Raw genomic sequence first — 20,081 nt, 5'->3', positions numbered from 1 at the left:
CAATTTATACATTCTGACCACTTCTATACCAAACTTACACAGAGCGATAATAACCCTTTTTGTAATAAGGTCCCTCCGGCGCAACTTTTCCACCACGGAATGAATACGTCTCACGATGCTGCCACTCAAGTTCTGACGTCTTAAAAAGCCCCGCCGGCTACCAAGTGAGCAACCATCTGTAAAAATAGACTTTGTTTATGAGTCAGCGTAATTACAACACAGACTTTTTAGCACAGTTAATGAGACCGTAGGGAACCCGTCCAGCCATACGTGCCCGCGCAGGCGTGGCTCATGCTCGTCTCCGTCACCCCCTTCCCCCAATCTACAAACGTCCCTTGCGCGCCCCCGTGAAGTAGTTCATTGTATTGGACTGAGACGGGAGGGAGTAGCGGCTCCTGTTCAACGGCAGAGGAACTCCGCGCTGGAAAACCGACCGCTGGCCACATAAACTGCAGGTAAACTACTTTCCGGCACACTTAACGGTGATCAAACCGTGTCTGCGCTAAAGTTGTTGGGGTTAAGTTCAAATAGGACTCGTTTTGAAGTTGTCCATAGCGTTAAGCGGTCTTGCTAGCCAAGCTAAAAGCTAGCAAGGTTAGCTAACCAAGTTAGCTTTTTTACCCCCCCCCCCCTTCAACCGGCCTCAGTCTCAACGCCGCTTCCGCACCTCACCAAGCGGGCGGTCCGCTTACCGCTGACATGTACCTGGCGAGAAAAGTCGTCTTTTTGAGTCGACGGCTTCGTTAATACGAGTACCGACGTGAAACTGCTTTACAAGGGGCTACTGCCTATTATTGCGTGACTAGGAAAAAGTTCGGTAATGTTCATATCATGGACCACAAAGGCCGGCCTAGATGGCGAATCCAGCCGTAGCCAAACAATGAGTCTTCTGACTTGCCCCGGTTGACCAGCTCTCCGATGCCGCGGCGTTACTTTGTAAAGCCTTACATCAGTGTTGTAAGACAAAAAAGAATTTCCAGATACTTGAGAGGGAAAATGAAACACACATCGGCTATGTTTGATTATATTTCTCAAGCGGCAAAAGTATAATAGATTTTTTTTTTAGGTTTTATTAAACATGACAATGGATAATCAATCCCTAGCCGACAAGGAACGTCAACGTTTGATTTTATAAGACGTCATTCGAAGCCATCTCGACATTCTGGGCCAAATGATGGAAGTGTACATTATGTTCAGTCTGGCTTGCTGTTTAGTTTGGATCGGGGCCACCCACCCATTCTTCCACTGCGGACACACTAGCCATCTGTTGCCTGTGTGATGACGCCATCTTTCTGGTGACCCACCCAGTGACTAGGTGGTTAAAAACAGTATTTGGCCAAACAGTAGGACCTCACATAAGCAGGACGAGAAACTTTAACGTCTTTATTTTCTTATTTTTTTGGGTCCGCAAGCTCAAGTGCTTTGGAAATTTCAAAATCCTTCAGCCGTTCTCATCATTTGCCTGTCAACTTGGTATTTGTGTTCTGTGTGAGCTTTTGAGTTCAATCAGTGAAAACAAACTGTACACACCTGTATATTGTTCCCTTCTTATACTCCCTCAGTCTTCATTGTCCTGTCGAAAGCAAAAATGATCGAAAGAATGACTTTGTTAATTTGACTTCATTCTGACAAAATTGGGTATTTACAGACTCTTATTCCCATTCCCATAGAGCAGCCTACAACATGAACTCAGATATTTGATTTTTATGTGTCACATATCACTCTACTTTCTATTGATACGGATTTGGTGAGTTTAAATTGTGCAGAGATTACGTTTGGAAGGCATTGCTTTATTTCCTGTGCTGTAGCTGCTCAGCTTGTAAGGATATTCCCAAACCAAATCCCCCAGGACATATTTATTCTTTCTAATAAGCATCTGTTTAAAGGAACGTTGAATTTGACTGGTGGTGTGAATAGATTTTGTTGGGATTTGGCTTCTCTTCACAAGATTCAGTGCTTCGTTAATCCACATTTGCAATTGGTTGACCTTTTTATCATAGATGTTTCACATTACCGTGCTTGTATGTGGTTTTACCCTTGGAGCTATATATATGGCCCTGCAATGGCCCTAATGTTCTCTCCTGTAAATAATGTGTAAGAAAGATAGACATTTTTGCACTTAGTTGTTCAGATAACATTTTCATCCAGTGTAGCAAACAATGATTGCAGCAATAGAATAGACAAAATAGCCTCTGTTGTGTAGATTATATGCAGTTGGTAGTTAGGACCTCCAGGCTCAGACCCCCCAGCATCCCTGCTCATGTATTAGGTTAGTGTTTTGTAAAGAAGGAAAAGCCAGGGAGAGAGACCCCCATGCACTCCACCCCCATTACAGAAATATTTTTCATTGGGTAATCTGTGAATTGATGTTTGTCATTGTAGCACTCAACAAGCTAGTCAGGGTGGTGAAATGAATATTGAATGTGTCTTCCCCAGTGGAAGGAAAATCCAAAAATCTCAACAGCCCCACTGAATTTTTGTATGCAAATAAAGACAGCTTGTGCCAAGTCGCTATCAGTACTGACAAATTAATTGGTCTAAGTCCAGCCAAATTTTACCATCATTTGGCTGATGTTAATTTCCCACCCTGAAGATGGTGTGGGGTATTCCCTGACTTATAGGGACTGAGTCTTAAGCACCAATTGAATTAGAATGGCTTACTGTGATATGAATTTTTTTTATACAGTGTGTGTGATCGCAGAAGTCCAAACATTCGTCTGTGTTGATGCCTCGACATGAGTCCCTTCAAAATGCAGCTTGTAGCAAAGACATAAAATGTCAAGATGTACACATCTGTTTTTCTGCCAGTTGCAAAAACACAAGGCATTTATTATGATCGGGAAGTGTCAGTTTGAAGAAGTGGCTGTTATTGTGGGTCTCTTGAGGTTTGCTGAAAAATGGGAGGTAATTTGCCCTGGGTTATTTACTTTATGGACTTAAACTCTAATTAAATAGAATTATGGACATGACATGTTTGTGCTTGATTAAAGTCACAGTTACCCTCTGCCACACACTCATGCCCAGTAAAACTAATCCAGTTCAAATAAGGCCTTTAGGCGTTGATGTCACTCCCCAAGTAAGATAGAGAGGGTACTGAAAATTCCCAGCATGCACAATAACAATTTATAACACACAAAAAGCCAGTATGCAAAACAAAGGGAACAGCCATATGCTACTTAGCATTTTAACTTGTCGACCAAATACAGCCTTGTAGTTTAATGGATAGAGGAGGTTTTAGGTGGGTTAGGATTGGAGGATGCTGTCAAGCCACTCGCGGGATTGTCAGGTGAGAAATTGCAATAAAATGGAGTAAGCAAACCAGTTGCTTATTCGCGTGACAAACTATGCCAAATATATAGAGTGTTTATGAGAATGGTAACGTCTTTTTGATAGAGGCATACCGAATCAACCACACCAGATATACTCCCTTAAAACCAAAACTAATATAAACCAAAATCCAGAGTTTTTACTGGGATCACCTTTCAGTATAAAAGGGTCCCAAAATCCTTGGAAAATTCTCCTGTATGATGCAGCAGTTTTCTTAAGCATTTGCACAGTATTTTCCCAGTATTGTGTAGGTAGGTGTAAGTGTGCTTGACAGAATCCCAGCATAAATGCGTTTTGAATGTGCATTGCAATGACAACTGCTTTGCTCTGCTGTAGTGCAAAGCAGCTGATGCAATAACAAAGGCTCGCAAGTACATGTTGTCCATATACGAAAAATGGCAACACATCAGATCTAATCCACCTGCCATGTTTTCCGAGCCCAAATTAAGCAAAAGGCGGAGGATTAGGTTTGGGCAAGGTGGTCCATATTCATATTGTCTGATCATCACCGTGTAAGATTGCTGGTGCCAAATACTATTGTTCTCATTTTTCTGCGCTGTCTCCCAGGGTTCTAAAGGAAAAAAGAACTGCTATCACCTTGTCCCTGACCAAGGATGTCTGGTTAGACTTTCCTCTGACCTGATGAGTTTGGTCTGTTGTCCTGTAAACATTGCTTATAGCGTCGCACTATCGCTATCGCCAATATGTATGATTCTATTCAGCCCTAGTGATGATATGGTGAGGATCATTGGACAGGACAGGGCACTGATGTATCAGATATGTAGGGATTCACTGGGTCTGTGTGAAAGGTAGCCTCACAAATTTGGCCTTAATCTCCTGAGCTCTACTCAGTCCATTTGTAGCCCTTTTCCACCGACGCGGTGCCGGTGCCTAATCTAGAACCGGTTTCAACAGCCAAAAAAAGACTGGTGCCAGTGCCAAAAAAGCTGGCATGGCTTGGCTCCCCAAAAATGCTGGTCCAAAAGTTGGAACCACTGACGTCAGTGGGTATGGGATGGGCTACCACAAGAAATTCGCTGCAATTTTGATAAAACATGAGCAAAAGCAGCAACAGTGAGAGGTCTCTTGAAAGCAGTGAAACAAGAGTAAATTTATAAAAAGCAAGAAAAGCAGATATGTTCTATCTGACATAATTTTTTTTCCCACAGAAATTACCCCAACTTCTGCTACGTAACATTCAGTTCTCAAACCTGTCGAAATGCGGACCACTTCTCATAATGCACCAAGGCAGAACTGGTGTGGCACCATCCTGGTAGAAAAGAGATATTAATCTGGGAAGCATCCATGGTGAATCGATTGAGCCTGGCAGCTGGAAGCCGGACAAATTAGCAAACTATGGGGAGGCTTTAGATGATGAGAGGTTAGGGTTGATGTTGCTGTAAAAGTAGTTTTATCCAAGACCGTTACAGAAACAGCAAGAATTGTGAACAGAAATTATAACTAGCTGCATCGACTGACCTGCTAGCAGTGATGGTGTTTACTACTAGCAGATCAGCTTGTGTATGGAATTGTATTGCTCTGGTTCTATGTCATGAGATTTGCAGCTCTGACTGATTAAAGGTGGACCCAGTCACCTGCAAAGTAATTTTGCTGTACCCCCAATGATGACTCTCCTGTCAAACACATGTCCACTGAACCTTGCCAGACCACAATGAGCAATGCAAAACGTTTGGGCTGGCTTTGCAAGGCTCTGTGAAAAGGAAACAAGACTAAGCCAAAACCTAGTATATGGCTGGACTTTGTATGGTCAATGTTAAAAATTGTGGCCAGTCTTTTGGATGGCTAGTCAGTGGTAGTGTCTATAATGTGAATTCTTTGATACTAAATGTTCATCTGCAATTTTCTGTAGTGGTCCCAGTAATATTTGTTGTTCAATGGTACTGAAGTAGCGTATAACATGACATGGTTAAGATGCATTCGATACAATAGTTCCGTGTTTATCAGTGACTTCTTTGGTCACCTGATCCAGCAGCCCAATCGTATAACATGTTCACTCAGTCCAACAGTCTAATCTAACGCAATGATTCCACCAGGTGTGGCTCTGTGGCGGTCACATCTGTGACACGATATTGTGCCATCCTCTTCATGGCTTTGACTTGTTGATTTTCTACCATGGGTAAACAGGCTATGTAGTTAAAAGGTTTCTTTTTTGTGTTTTAATTATATTAACTGTTACTTCTTCTGGCCTGGTGCCACAGGTTATGATGTAATGTTGATGTAGTGATAGGATGTATGCTCAGGAGTTTGCACAGTGTTTTATTTTGAAAATTGACTGGATGCTCGTTGCCATTCCTGTGTCTGACTTCCTGTCCGGCTTGATCTGCTCTGTGCAGCTTGGCGCAGCTTCTGTCAAAAGTAGACTAGGTGTGTATTTTCAGCAGAGCAGAGACCTGCTTCTGGACCACTTCTAGACTGCTTCAGAAACACGCTGTGGCATCTCTAGAGTGGCTGCAATTAGTTTCAGTGGCCACGTCTCAGCCGTGCCTGGTGGACTCGAGCTGTAATATGATCACTAACAGACATTGGCAGTTGTAGGGCTGGCCAGTCGACCAATTGTTTAACTTCAGCGACGTCATTAGTCAACTGATCCAGCGCCCCAATCGTGTCAAACATGATCAGTCAGTCACTCTAAACATGGTCGCTCAGTGACATTCGTGTTTGTAGGGCTGACCCGTTGATCCGGTCCAGCCAAAAACTGGAACTGAAACTGGAATTAGTTTTTATTTTTCATTTATCAGCGATACCGAGATTTAAACCCAGAAAAGTACCAGGATTTTGGTGTGAAAGAGGCACACTTATACACAACCCAAGCTGTCTTATTTATTTATTTATAGTTCTTGGGTTGTTTTTTTTAAATAAGAAAATTGGGTGAATAGGATTATCCTCCATATCTGGGGTCTCATTTATAACACTTGCGTATGCACAAAACGGAGCCTGAAAGAGGTGTATGCCACTTCCCACACAAAATTTGTGATCTATAAAAACAGTGTGCGTACCTGTACGTAAATGCAGATGGTGAGGTAGTGAATTGAAGCCAGATTGTATAATGATGCCTATCACACATTTAAGTTCCGTTTTTTTTTTTTTTTTTTTTTGTGCATGCCATTTTCGGCTTCTGTGTGCATGTACACTTTTAATAAGCATCCTACACACTGTTTTATAAATGAGACCCCTGGTTAGCAGGGCAGTGAGCAGAGCTACTTTGTCATATAGAAGTATCAGTTTTTTCACTAGAATGCTGTCATTGCCATTACAGTTCAGGCCCCAGGCATAAATCAAATGTTCCTGTTGGGAAATACATTTGAAGGAAAAAGATTGACAGCGTTGTCAAAATAATTGACTGCTAACTTTTAAATGCGGTCCATGATGCAAGTTAAAGCCCATCCCCCATCTCTCTCTCTCTCTCTCTCTCTCTCTCTCTCTCTCTCCACGACTTCATCAGTGTCTCCCTCTTTCTTTGTTATTAATTAGCCTACATCCCATCGTAATAGTTGACCAGAGGGTCTTCCTCCCAGTCTATTTTCTCTGTTAATTTCATCCATTTGAATCCTCCCCTGTCTCTCATGCATTTAAATTCATCCCTTTAATCATCTGGTTTACCTGTAGTATTAACAATATCTTTTGCGTTAGCTGGCTAGTTTGTCTGTATCTGTATTAGTGCCCTCAAGACAAATGATTGTAGGTATGTCGCTTGATGAAGAAAGTGATCATGTGGTGTTTGCCTTTTGAGTTTATTAGGAATAGCCCATTAGTTAATAATGTGAGATTACTGTTTGGGTTAACTTCATCTCTTAGTGCTGGTTGACTAGTTGCTGGGGTAGAGATTTGCACAGGTAGCCTGGACCTTTTTCTTTCAGGATTATAATGGATCACAGGGCACGAGAGCACAATTCACAGGTGCACCATCCTTTTAACTTATCCATTTTTATTGATGTAGGCCAGAGAAGGAACCCCTTCTCTTATTTTCCTTGAAAGTTTGTGTAGCTTGGATCCAATTCAACCCAACATGTAAAATCGACCCAACAGTCAGTCCTAGCTCAAATGGCTTTGTCCAAGATGACAGCACATTGGTGATGTATAGGTTCCTTTGTGGTGGCTTCATTAATATGTACCTACGTATATTTGCACTGTTGTGCATGCATGGTTTCCAGCAGGAATGGCAGCGTTCCCTTGTTATGCATAAACCTGACACATAAGGAATTCTGCTGTTTGAGATGCTGCACTCTTCTTCGTTGCTGCTGGTTATTTTTTGGTTACTTGCCTTTTTCCACATTTACCTCCTGCTTTTTTATGTTTGGTCTTGATCTCATCCATGTTTGCAACTTGTCTAACTAAATGCAAATTTTGCAGAAAATACATTTCTGGCAATTTCATTGCCTTCCGCACACATCGACGACCTGTAGTTGCTTGGTGTAACCACAGGTTCCTATTAGGGTTGCCACTTTAAACTTGAATTTGCATTCCAACACATGCTTTAGAAATGAACAAGAGGATATCAATATCATATATGTTTTATGTATGTCAAGAATTATGAAAACTATAATCACCCAAGTTAGTCAGTGAGTAGAATTAAAGTTAGAAACTCTATCCTGGTATTTTGCAAATTAGAGGGTAACCTTGATTGTCCCGAGACAGGTTTGAATACTAGATAATTTTAGGAGTGATGTGTATTATCATTAAGTCTTAGCCAATTCTAGAGGTGTTTTTGAAAATGTAGCACAATGTTTATGTTCACATTTTTCGCCGCTAGCCAATAAATTCTTCTGAAAGAATTCTGTCTCTATTTATACCCAGGTGCCCACTTTTTCATACAAATGGAGAAACATATTAGACAGCTAATTACCCGCCAAAGGATAGGCCTATATTTAGCCTTGAAATTTGAGACATGCAGATTGACATGTAGATTCATACATAAATTCAAACTTGCTTATATTTTTTTCCAAATATCGAGCCAAATTTTTTGTGCTAAAGTGAAAGCCCTCCCTCCTATTGTGGGTAATTTTTGCAGCGCTACTGAAGCTGTTATGGGGCTAAATACCTTGCTGCTCCAAAGACCCTAGTCATTGACTTTATCTCAGTTGGCCTTCGTTGACATTATACAAGTCGGTCTGAGGATTTAAACAGTGACTGACCCCAGACTTTTCTGTCTTGCATATTTCCTCAGGTTCGAACTCTATAGAGTTCGATGGGTTTGTGAAATATTTTATTTCCCTATTGGTTTAATATACGTATGTTGTATTTTGGGAAAAAAAAGAGACAACATTCTACATTACTGTCCTACTTGCAGTGCTTTAATGTACCATTTGTAGAATGGTTATGTCAAAAATACCGTTCAGTGCAGTGCGTGAATACATATTTGGATTGGGTGGCACCAATGAAAATGATCTCTTAGGTGTTCCACTCCCTGTTTAGCTAACTAACAGAGATTAACTTTTTATACAGTCATCCGGTCATCTCTAACACCCGGAATTTCCACAGGGCAACCAAGATGGGACACAAAACCAAGCTGTTGATACATGACAGTATCATCAAAATTATATTCAGCATCAGATCTGCAAGTTATTCAAAATTTAATGTTCATGAACTTTTAATTTGTAAGAGAGAACATATTTGAACATATTTGTTCAGTTTCTTAAAAGAAACAGCTGCTACCACATGTTCGCTCAGCTTTTAGCTCTTAAGTTTTTGATCCATTGTTATTAATCGCAGTGTCATTTCAACTTTTGGGTTTTAAATCTTTCATTTCATGTCTCACACCAAGCTTTGATTACCAGTTAAAATATTGCAGTGTTGTAAAAAGAAATTGACCAGTCCTCAGATGAGAAACTTAGCTACACTTACCAACCAAATTATGTAGTTTTTCTCCGTAAAATGTAAAGAATTATGTAGGGCTTGACCCGAATATTCGTTCATTGGGTAGGTATTCGGTTTTCAATTTTGGGATTAGAATTTTTTTTTCTTCCTAAATGTAGGCTATCAGTAAAGGCAAACTCGAAAATACATTTAGTCAGCACATTCTTGTATTATATTTATACTTTTTAATTACACTGTTGAAATGTGGAAATATATACCATCCCTGCTTGGGTGCCTGACATCCCTCTCTCTCGCCGCAGTGAACCTCACGCATCAGTTCACCTTGGCCATTAAAGTGAAGACAAAATGCCAAAAGACCTCAGCTGTGTAATGATGGGTTAAATGCTTAGGAAAATTTTTTTCAATGTGTGCAAGTACTGAGAAAAGATAAAGAAACTAAATAAATACAAATCTGGAATTTGTTAGAGCTAATATGCTGTTTCTGCACTTCTGTTTCACAGCGCTTTGTCAGGCGTCTTGGATTCGGAGTCTATTATCATGAGCATTTATGTAGGTGTATAATTTATCCATGATAAAATTGTCACAAGCTGGTATTATGTCACAAAAAGTGCAGATAGGACCTCGTTCAGCCAAACCCCTCGGGATTACAAACGTGCATAAAACACACCAAACCTTTTGGAAAGTGGTTTTGGAAACTAAATTGCAATACAACCAACAATACTGTTGAATAACAGAATCTTTAAGAATGAATGCCTTTAATTAAACTGAAAGACACGTGCTGCAGCGCTATGCCGTCCATCGCATTTGACAACAGTGAAATGTCTGGCTGAGTCCTTCCCAAGTCATGTTCAGCCCCCCCGGCCGAAGCTTCAGTTATTTGCTATTGGTTACTACCAAAGCTCTGGAGCCCATAAAAATGATATTTGGGACAACCCTAGAATCACGTTTGAGTTCTACTTGTGAAGGCATCTCTGCTAGTTTTCAATTTAGATGGTTTCTGAAAACATCAAGCCTTGTGTTCCAGTCGTTCAACAGATCATTCAGCTGGTGCTTGTGGTTTCACACTTCTTTTCATATACATCATGTATTGACCTTTATTTTGTTGCTTGATTCCATTACAAAACACCTAGTCAGTAGTCGTTTCCAAAACACTTCACTACTGTAATGAAGAAAGAAGCCCTCACTGTGGTGGTTTGGCTTAGTTTTATGTAGGAAGGCAGCAAAATGAGCTCTTGGTTTCCCCATGTACAACTAGAAATTTTCCTATAAATTGACCCCTGTCTAGGCATAATGATATTGTATATCTACATTGATCAAATGTACTGTGAGAGAAGCTAAGGGTAAGAAGAATATGTCCATCCAATGCCTTTAGCTGGCTGTTGTTTGGATGAAGATGATGGGGTAGAGTCTGCAGAGGCATTTGATCGACAGTAGTTGGTTTCCCACCTTGTCAGATCAGGGAATGGCTATTTGCGGCAGGTATGTTTTTTTAAATTATACTAAGGGATGTCCTGTTAAGTGTCTCTTTCTTTTGTTGATAGTTTGTGTACTAATCACAAAAAAAATAAAAATCAGTAACTGTGCTACTCTTGATAGTTGGGAGTGTTTTGGACACACATTTCTCATCGACGTTTACAGGAAGATTGAAGTTGAGGCAGGGGGCTTGAAGTTAAACTGTCTTTAAGCCAGACACACCGAAAGTCCCATGCTAGTAAGCATCCACCCTGCTGAAGTGTTAGTGAGCACAGAACTGGATTCCTCCAGACTCCAGGGGGCCGTTCTGTAGTCGGTCCTTTGGTTTAACCTCCCCTTTGAGGAGTGAAGGAAAAAGGGAGCCTTCCTGCAGTGATCAAAAAGTGCTCAGTATATCGCTGTAGTGTTGCTGCTGTTCTGTATTTCTGTTGCAGTCTGGCTGGGGGGGCGTGCTGACTGACTGAGTGAGAGATGCTTTGCTGAAGCAACAGCGTAAAGCACAACGTTGGAGATCTTTTATCATGACACGTGTAAAAATGTTTTCAGTTCATTATGAAACTGGAGCAGGACAAATTAGACTGTAGCGTGCCACCACAGTCGAGGTAATTAATGGGAAACACTGCAATTTAATTGTTGTCTTTGAAGGGCTACATGTGTTGTGTTGTTTTTGGTACGGAATTGTTTTTCTTTAATCTCCCAACATTGACCCTTAGTCGGTGTAGAGAGGGCGGTTATCTCAAAAGCAAGAGCCACAGTTGAAGCACCTAAATATTTTGGCGGGAGGGGGGGGGCTTGTTTAGTTAAATGCCGATGTTGAGAGCTGTAGTGTTTGCTGCCCTTTTCATTAACTTTTAACTACAACAATTAATAGCACAAGTAAGGGAGACGCAACATTTTTTGTGTACTGCCATTTGCCCTCCTGCCTCATTTTAGCACGTGTAAGACAAATTTCAACATGTAGTTCTTAAATGTTGCTTTTTTCTGTTGTATGCAATTTCCCAAAATGGAGTGAGTCTGATCTTAGCTGCTCCCAACCAATCAAACAAAACTCTTTCTCAGTTGCCCATTTTTTGACTGACCACACTTCTTTATCTCACTGATACTACTTCCCTTTCAGTCTGTTGGGCAACCTCTCTTTCACACACCCATGCTAGCTCATCAGTTTGCTGTGTAAACACCATTAACATCTTAGTGGAGCGTGTTTTACTTCCTGATTGGTCTTCTACTAGCACCGTGGTGCACGTTGCATCTGATAGGATGTAGACAGAGATAAGAACCTGTATAGCTGACCTAAAAACTGTTTCTTCAGTTTTTTTTCTTCCAGGTTTAAGTAGGCTGCGGTTGTATCTAAATCTACCCATATGGTCCTTAACAATTTAGGTTTTATCTAACTCTATCCATACTGTTCTTAACTATCAATAAGTAATTTTCATCCTTTTCTGCCCCATGACTCCCAAGACCTGGCTGGTGCCCATCTACACCCCTTCTCTTTGCAAATGCAAGGACCCTAAATGCGGGGTTCTTTTTTGTTTTGTTTTTTTCCCCTTTTTTTAAGCTATTTCTTTGAATCTTTCTAAAGGTCTTTAATCAACCAATCAAGTTGCATTTTAGATAGTTCTTATCCCTCAAGAAAAACACATTGCACAGATTCAAGCATTTTGTCCCTAACTTCCACTCTTCTCTCCATACAAAAGAAAACATAATCTAGCGGTCAGGACTGCTGACTTAGTTTTACAGCTAAAAATTTATAGTGGGATTTTCTGCTGTGTAACTGATGGGAAAGGTTCTTTACTTCTGAATTTTTTTCACATTGTCTGTACTATTTTTATCATTATTTTTAAAAGTCATGCCACCAAAGTTTGGTGGAAATTCTGCCTCTTTCATTACCAGACACTCAATCCTCATGACATGAGATAATCATCTGTTCCCTTGTGGTTATTAAATGTTTCTGCTTTCTTCTGCTATGATTCACTTTATTTCTGTCTTGCCCTGATCGTGACCCTATAACTCCCACCCATCCAGGCATGGCAGCCATCCGCAAGAAGCTGGTAATAGTTGGGGATGGAGCATGCGGGAAGACCTGTCTGCTGATTGTCTTCAGCAAGGACCAGTTCCCCGAGGTTTACGTGCCCACTGTATTTGAGAACTACGTAGCAGACATAGAGGTTGATGGAAAACAGGTATGTAAATGAAGGATGACATGAGTCATCTGTGTTTTACCTCTGTAAATTTAGCAGTGGTCCTTGGAGAGGTTTTCACCTTGGGGCTTGCTTCTGATTAGTTGAATAAATGCACACCTTATGGCCTCTTTAGTTGATTTCCCTTTTAGAATTTGTCTCATGTTGATTATTTCATGTTTGTGATCTAATGCGTCATGAAGCACTTGGAAACTATACACCATTTAAAAGGGTGCCATAAAAATAAATTTTTCTTACTTATAATCTATTAATCGGCCAAAATGAAGATAGTCACTCTTACTGCTAGTGCAGTTGTTACTTGGTAGCAGAACAGAATTTTATAACTATTAACAAAAAGCAATATATATGAAACCTCTGCATAACCCCACACCTCCCCCAGTGGTGATGTGGTAGCCCACTGCAGCTGAATCGGTTTCCCAGGCATCCCAGCTGTGCTTAATCCTAAATGGGATTGGTTGCCAAGCTAACACATGTGGCTACAGGGACCAAGTTTATCTTGTCATCGCTTTCATTGTGGTGATGAATATACAAACACACACAAGCAAATGCATTTTGATTACACAAGTTTGTGACTCATTTAGATAATCATTGTACAACAATCATCCACACTGTTTTTATAACCTCCTCTTCCAGAGGAAATGCTATTGCAGTTTGACCTTGGTCTGACTCTTTAAATGTTAATCTTACAATCTGGGATAGGACCTGCAGCGAAGTGTGTGTGTGTGTGTGTGTGTGTGTGTGTGTGTGTGTGTGTGTGTGTGTGTGTGTGTGTGTGTGTGTGTCTTTGCAAGGTCTTATTCTTATTTTTGCCTTGTCTAGTTTATTTCTTTGTAAAGCACTTTGTAGCATTGTTTTAGAAAAGTGCTGTATCCTCCTGAGACCATGTGGCCTCGTGATGCCATGTTTCACATGCACATTTCTGCACCTTATACTTCATTCTGCATGGTCTCAGGAGGTTAAAATAAAAGTTTTTCTTATTGTTACAGTACCCACAAATCATCTGTGTAATAAATTCAAACACCCTGAGCTCATTGTGAGTTACTGGGAATCTGGGACATTGGGTTTCTATTGGCTGGGTGAAATCTAGCTGTCCCTCAGCTGAAGACTACTCCGGCTACCTCATGTCAAGTGTCACACTTTCCTAAACATCCTAATTTCCTTTCCACATTTAGCCCCAACCCTTGTCCCTGAGCTGGGCATATCAGGTTTTAATGTGTCATTTTCATTGTCTGTTTGACTAAAAACTCTTTTTCAATGTTATATTTTAATTTGGGGGGGGGGAGATTAATCCAAGTTCAACATTCAGACTATGATGCTCTTATTGTCTTTTTTTTGTGATTTATCTTTATTTTTTTATTTTTTTTAGGTGGAGTTGGCCCTCTGGGACACTGCAGGGCAGGAGGACTATGACAGGCTCAGACCTCTGTCCTACCCAGACACTGACGTCATCCTCATGTGTTTCTCCATAGATAGCCCTGACAGCTTGGGTGAGTCCAACACACACAAAATACATATGGGTGCTCATGCATGGACTTCACTCCTTTTCATTGTTCCTCTTTTCACACACACAGAGGTGTGTGTGTGTGTGTGTGTGTGTGTGTGTGTGTGTGTGTGTGTGTGTGTGTGTGTGTGTGTGTGTGTGTGTGTGTGTGTGTGTGTGTGTGTGTGTGTGTGTGTGTGTGTGTGTGTGATGTGTGCGCATGTCCGTGTCCGTCCGGGGATATATAGTCCATCCACACTTTTGAATATTCAGGATGAGGGGGTTTATTGTTTGCCGACCTGAATTAAACCTTTTAAATCAAGACTTCATTCTTTTTTTTTTCTTTTTTTTTGTGGATCCAACATTGTCACCAGCTACACAAGGTGGATACATAGGGTTACTGTAAAATGAAAAGACAGCTCGGTTGCCTTGGTAACCGTCAGCGGAATCCCGATTTTTTTAATTGATCACATTAGAGTCTGTTGAGTTTATTTTGTGTGAAGGTGAATGAAACTTGTGGCTCCTTCTGGGAAGTGATAGGTTAAAAGTAATCATAAGTTTCCCCTCTTCAGTGGGACCAAAGTGTTCTGATTTTCTGGTTTTACATTCCAGGCCTCAAGGCAAAGGACCAAAAAAAAAAAAAAACAGCTGAGGCTTCTTGACCTCTTGAATTCTGCTTTGTGTGTGTGTGCATGAATACATACATGTACACATACACACTTGCTTACACGTCTTGAAATGTATATTTGCTGACTCATTCTTCCTTATACATTCCTTCACACACACTCTGTGTGGCATACTTGTGGCAGTGAAACCTTCTCGGATCTCCCACACAGATGCCTGAAGACGCTTGTCTTCATAAGAAGTCATCCTAATGTCTACAGATTGTTTGCTCACAGCTTTGAGACTCATGTGTAACCTTCATAGAGGAAGTAAATGTGTCTGCACTCACTCACACAATGTCAGTCACTGGCTGTCCTGAAATGTAGAACCACAACAGCGGGCAAGCTTTTCACTCTTGACAGATAACAGCAACTAAAGCGCTTAGTAATAAAAGGGTCTAATTTAGACCTTTTTCATAGTTCAGTGTGCTTTACAGAAAATAAGTCTGCTAATTCAATTAAAGCACTTTTCTGAGAACAAACGGATTAAAAGGCAAATTAGTATCGAAAATGCTAGACATGATTTGAAAAATGTTAGTGAAGGGTTGAACATTTCAGAGTTTTTGAGCAGGAAAAAAATGGTTGAAAACAAATAATACAGAAAAGCTTTGTAAAAACTATTTTGTATAACAATTCTTCAGACATTCAGTTCTCTGCTTGAAAATGTAAAAATGTACAACCACCTAGATAATCTTTTTGCTTACAAAGAAAGACAATTCTGAGCTCAGATGCTGAATTTTGATGAGTTCTTTCACTAACAACTAGAAAAAAAATTGAAAGATTGTCACCTTTTTAAATGGCAATTTGATCAAATGACATTGTTGTGTAAACTTACTTAACGATAAGCATAATTGCTGTGCCAGCATTGTAGAAATGCTTTGTCTTTGATTTGTTTTGTTCACTAGAACTGAGAACAAATGTAAAAGCATCGCTTCAGTGCTTCTTTGGCTATTATTAAGGAAGAGTGGATAATGGATGGATGGGTAGTCCAGCCTTCAAGCAGTTATTTTTTCTTGTTCACTGAGACAGTCGGTTTGCTTGCACAGAAGGGCGAACACAGAAAAGAGGGTTCTGGTGAGATTCAATCCCCGAAACACATGGGCTAAGAAATACAATCTTAGCCACAAAACTATTTTAACCAACAGGTTCTTGAGGGTTTTGTTTTGTTTTTTTATGCTATTGGCAGGCAGGGGGATTTTTTTATTTATTTTTTTTAATCTTAGACTTAATCTGAATCCACTGGCCCTTACCTAGCATCTTGAAATTTGTTGAATGCCTAGAAGGTTACAGAAAAGTTTGTTTCAAATTAACGCATAACATTTAAGCCAGTTGGAGTTGCTAGGTTATTTTTGTATGTATGTCTGTATGTATGTATGTAAGGTCCATCTTAACCCCCGACTACTCACTTCTTGTCACAGAGAACATCCCAGAGAAATGGACCCCGGAGGTAAAACACTTCTGTCCAAATGTGCCAATCATCTTGGTGGGCAACAAGAAAGACCTCCGCAATGATGAGCACACCCGCAGAGAGCTGGCCAAGATGAAACAGGTATCTGAATGATCCCTTTTTCCTCCTACCGCCTACATGAGGTTTTATGGACGGTGATGAGATTTTATTTTATTGATGTACTATATTATGCTAACATCACACTTAGGCCATTTATGTGAATCTGTTATCCACAGTCGCTACAGTATATAGCTGAAGTATTTTATAAACAAAGAGTAAATTATCACAAAGAGTGCGAGGGGCAGTGCCACAACACCCAGACAGATGTTTTTAACATTAATATTTCTGTGTCTCTGTATTGATCGTATGTATTGATGAAAGACACCAGTCTCTTTACATGCACAAACTCGACAATCTTCATGAAATGGAAACTACCTGTCTTCTTTTCAGCTTCTCTCTTAGTGTGTAGACAGACAGAAAGGGAGACAGAATATTTATTTACAGTCTTTGCTAAACTCAACTACATTGTAAATCCAGCACTAAACCTGCTGCCTGCTTTTTCATCCAATAGGAACCTGTGAAGCCAGAGGAGGGCAGGGACATGGCCAATCGGATCGCCGCGTTTGGCTACATGGAGTGCTCTGCCAAGACCAAAGATGGCGTGCGGGAGGTGTTTGAGATGGCCACCAGGGCGGCGCTGCAGGCCCGCCGTGGCAAAAAAAGCAGTAAATGTGCACTGCTGTAAAATGGCTGTCATAAATGGACTCTATTTACCCCTGAGCTACGACACCAGGGGCTTGGGTAGGGTGGGGGGTGGTGGTGGGATGCATAGATGGAAATGGGAGGGCAGGGAAGAAGACGAGAATGCAGTAAATGACTATACCGCTGTAAAATGACTGTTTGATGGACTCGACTTATCTAGGGTGAGCCCTTGGACAAGGGGAAAGGAGGGGGGTGGATGGGTTTGGTGGTTGAGGGAGAGCCCGTTAAATGACTTGGTGCTGTAAACGTTTGGACTGTTTGCCCCTGGGTTTATCTGTCAGGGTGGTAAACCAACATCAGCCAAATGGTGGTCAGTTTTGTGGTCGTTTGCCTGCCATATTGATATGTAACCAGCCATCATTTGGCAAGCCTATTCCACCCTGAGTGATGGGTAGATGGTGGGATGGATGAATTGATAATGGATGAGGGCAGAGAAAAAATGGTAAATGGCTTCCACTGTAAAAGGCTACCATTGGACAAACGACCCCAATTGTACAAGGTTCGGTGGGGTGCAGTCAGTTAATGTGCTGCTATTAATGGCCATGATAACTGTTTAAACAAAACCAAGGCAAAAAAAGATGGGCCTAGTTTGGGTAGTGGTTTTGTGTATTTGAAATACATGTGGAGTGCTTGATCTATCCCTGCATGGCTGTTTGACGTATCCCAAAAGCAGAGAAGTAACTCGCTGGTTGTGCTGCTTGAGCACTCAGTCTGCTTTTGAAAGAATTGGGAATCCAATCACAAGTCACTCATTCTGTGAGAGGCTCATGTCTTGAGTGTTTTGTTTTGTTTTTTAATATATATATATATATATATATATCAACCCATCCAAAAATACTTGACAATAAATGCCCTTATATTGGCAGGAGTTTCAATTTACCATCTGATTGAAAATGAATCATCCTCAGTGCAGTTTTCAGTTCAGTATTACTCTACTTGTAGCCAGCATCTGCTATGTGCACTGCTGGGGCCAGTGGGCTGAGAACGTGGAGGGGTGAATGGAAAGATGAATTCCGGAAACAAGTAATGAACAGACCCCATCTCCCCAACAGAACCAGAGGATTTTGAATTGGACCCCCGACCTTTCACCATCACCCAGACCTAAAGCCGCTGACTTAATAATGACTTTAGACATTATAGTTTTGAGTGAAAGCCACGTTGGCCCCAAATTTCGTTTCAGTGCCATGTAAATGGTGTGTCTGCTAGCTAGCACTCAAAACATTTGGCATGTCACCATGGTGATGTGGATGGCAATGTTAAGGATTTTAAAGTCCATACTTGTAAATTCTAGAGAAGGGGCTATACTATGGCACCCACAGGACCAGGCTCATGAATGAACAGTAGCCACTTTTCCATGTACCGGCTTTCTACTGACTGTGGCAGATTTGTTCTACTAGCCATTTTGGGTGGTAAAATACCCTAGTCTGAAGGTTCTTATATAATTTTGAACATTTTGTCTGAGTTTGCAAAGCTGGCCATTTACACAATGGCGAGTGAACAGAAAGAGGAAGTCCTCTGCTTCGCATAGTCCAACCTGGCCAGACTGTGAAACGGCTTGGCTCCCATCCCTTCCCCTTCCATGTCGCTGACTGCTGGTTCCCATCTGTCCCTGGATATAGAGAGACTAGGAGGAGAAATGGATGGAACCATATTGTCTTCACATGCACACTAATGGTCCCATTATTTATGAGAAGTGAGTAGTTGTTTTTGTGTTTGCATGTGTAAATGTCAAATGTACAAAAACCAGGGGAGTTCAATATCCCAATTCGGAAAATACCAAGTTTAGACATTTGGGATTTACAATTATTAGTATTTATACTTTTTTTTTTTAATCCCATTTACCATTGGTGCTTGCCATTCATTTTCAGAAAACTATTTGTTGAGTAAAATGTTAAAGTGGCTTGGAAAATTTGGGATATACCAGCCACATAAAATGCGTCTAGAGGCCTGCTTTTAAAAATTGTGTATGAATTGATGGTTAACTGTTCCTCCTCTTGGTCTTCAGGGAGTAGACTGCTCCAGTACCCTAGTCTTGTGTTGTTGTTTTACACTTTTTTTCCCTCTTTAAACAAAGTCATAAATATGTTGTCTATCAGTATTTAAAATGGGAGACTGGCGACTACTTATTTGATTTATTTTTTTTCTAATGATTTACAATTGGTTGTCACCACCTGTCAATCATTGCTGTTATTAGGCATTCAGGAGCAAGGCTGGCCTCTCGGTTGCCTGTCTAGAACTTTGCTTGGACCACGTTTGCTAGCTATGATTTTTTTTTCTTTTGTTTATTTTTTAACACAAACTAGACTGAAAAGACAAAAGAGAAAACTTGTCAAGTTTTATTCTCCTTGTTATGTACAAATTATTATTTCCAGTTTTTATTGTATTTTAAAATTAATTTTGGTTGCTGAAAACCTTGAGGTAAATGTGTTTGTAAACAAAGGAACAGGAAAACCAAGCTGTATGCAAACGTCTGTAAATATGAATTGTGGGTTTGTTCATATAGACTCTAGACATGCACAGGACTGGAAACTGTATTTGTAAACTAGCTTTGGTTTTGTGTAATAAATTACTTTCTATACCACTCAGCTCCTTTTCATTGTGGTCCGAGGGAATGGTAATAGCGTCTAAGCTCAATCAATACACATTAATTATGAGAGGAGTAATGATTTGCGGTTGTTTTGTGTGAAATGTACAGTGATGCAGCAGAAACCCCATGTGGCAATGCTTCCCCTGGAGACAGCTAGAAGATAAGTCGATACTTCATAATACAGCATCAAGTAAATAAGAACATTGATGGTACCTATTAAAGATCCTGAAACCTGTGTGAAGGTAATGGGGAGTATTATGGGATGTTTGGTGTGGTTTTCTGTACATGCTATACAGTACACTTGGAGCCA

General features: G+C 40.6%; 1 protein-coding gene across 1 annotated transcript; it reads left to right on the top strand.

Annotated features, from left to right (window-relative positions):
* The first annotated feature begins 296 nt into the window (after nt 1-296).
* On the top strand, nt 297-19,765 carry rhoab (ras homolog gene family, member Ab). The gene is made up of 5 exons (XM_056274000.1): nt 297-455; nt 12,658-12,815; nt 14,200-14,320; nt 16,394-16,524; nt 16,994-19,765. Exons 2-5 carry the CDS (start codon nt 12,660-12,662, stop codon nt 17,165-17,167), a joined length of 582 nt encoding a protein of 193 aa, XP_056129975.1. The 5' UTR covers nt 297-455; nt 12,658-12,659; the 3' UTR covers nt 17,168-19,765.
* The last annotated feature ends 316 nt before the right edge of the window (nt 19,766-20,081 follow it).

Source organism: Lampris incognitus, chromosome 2, assembly GCF_029633865.1.
Source record: "Lampris incognitus isolate fLamInc1 chromosome 2, fLamInc1.hap2, whole genome shotgun sequence".
Lineage (NCBI taxonomy): Eukaryota > Metazoa > Chordata > Actinopteri > Lampriformes > Lampridae > Lampris > Lampris incognitus.
The sequence above is the reverse complement of the archived record's forward strand: the minus strand, read 5'-3'. Positions and strand labels throughout refer to the sequence as shown.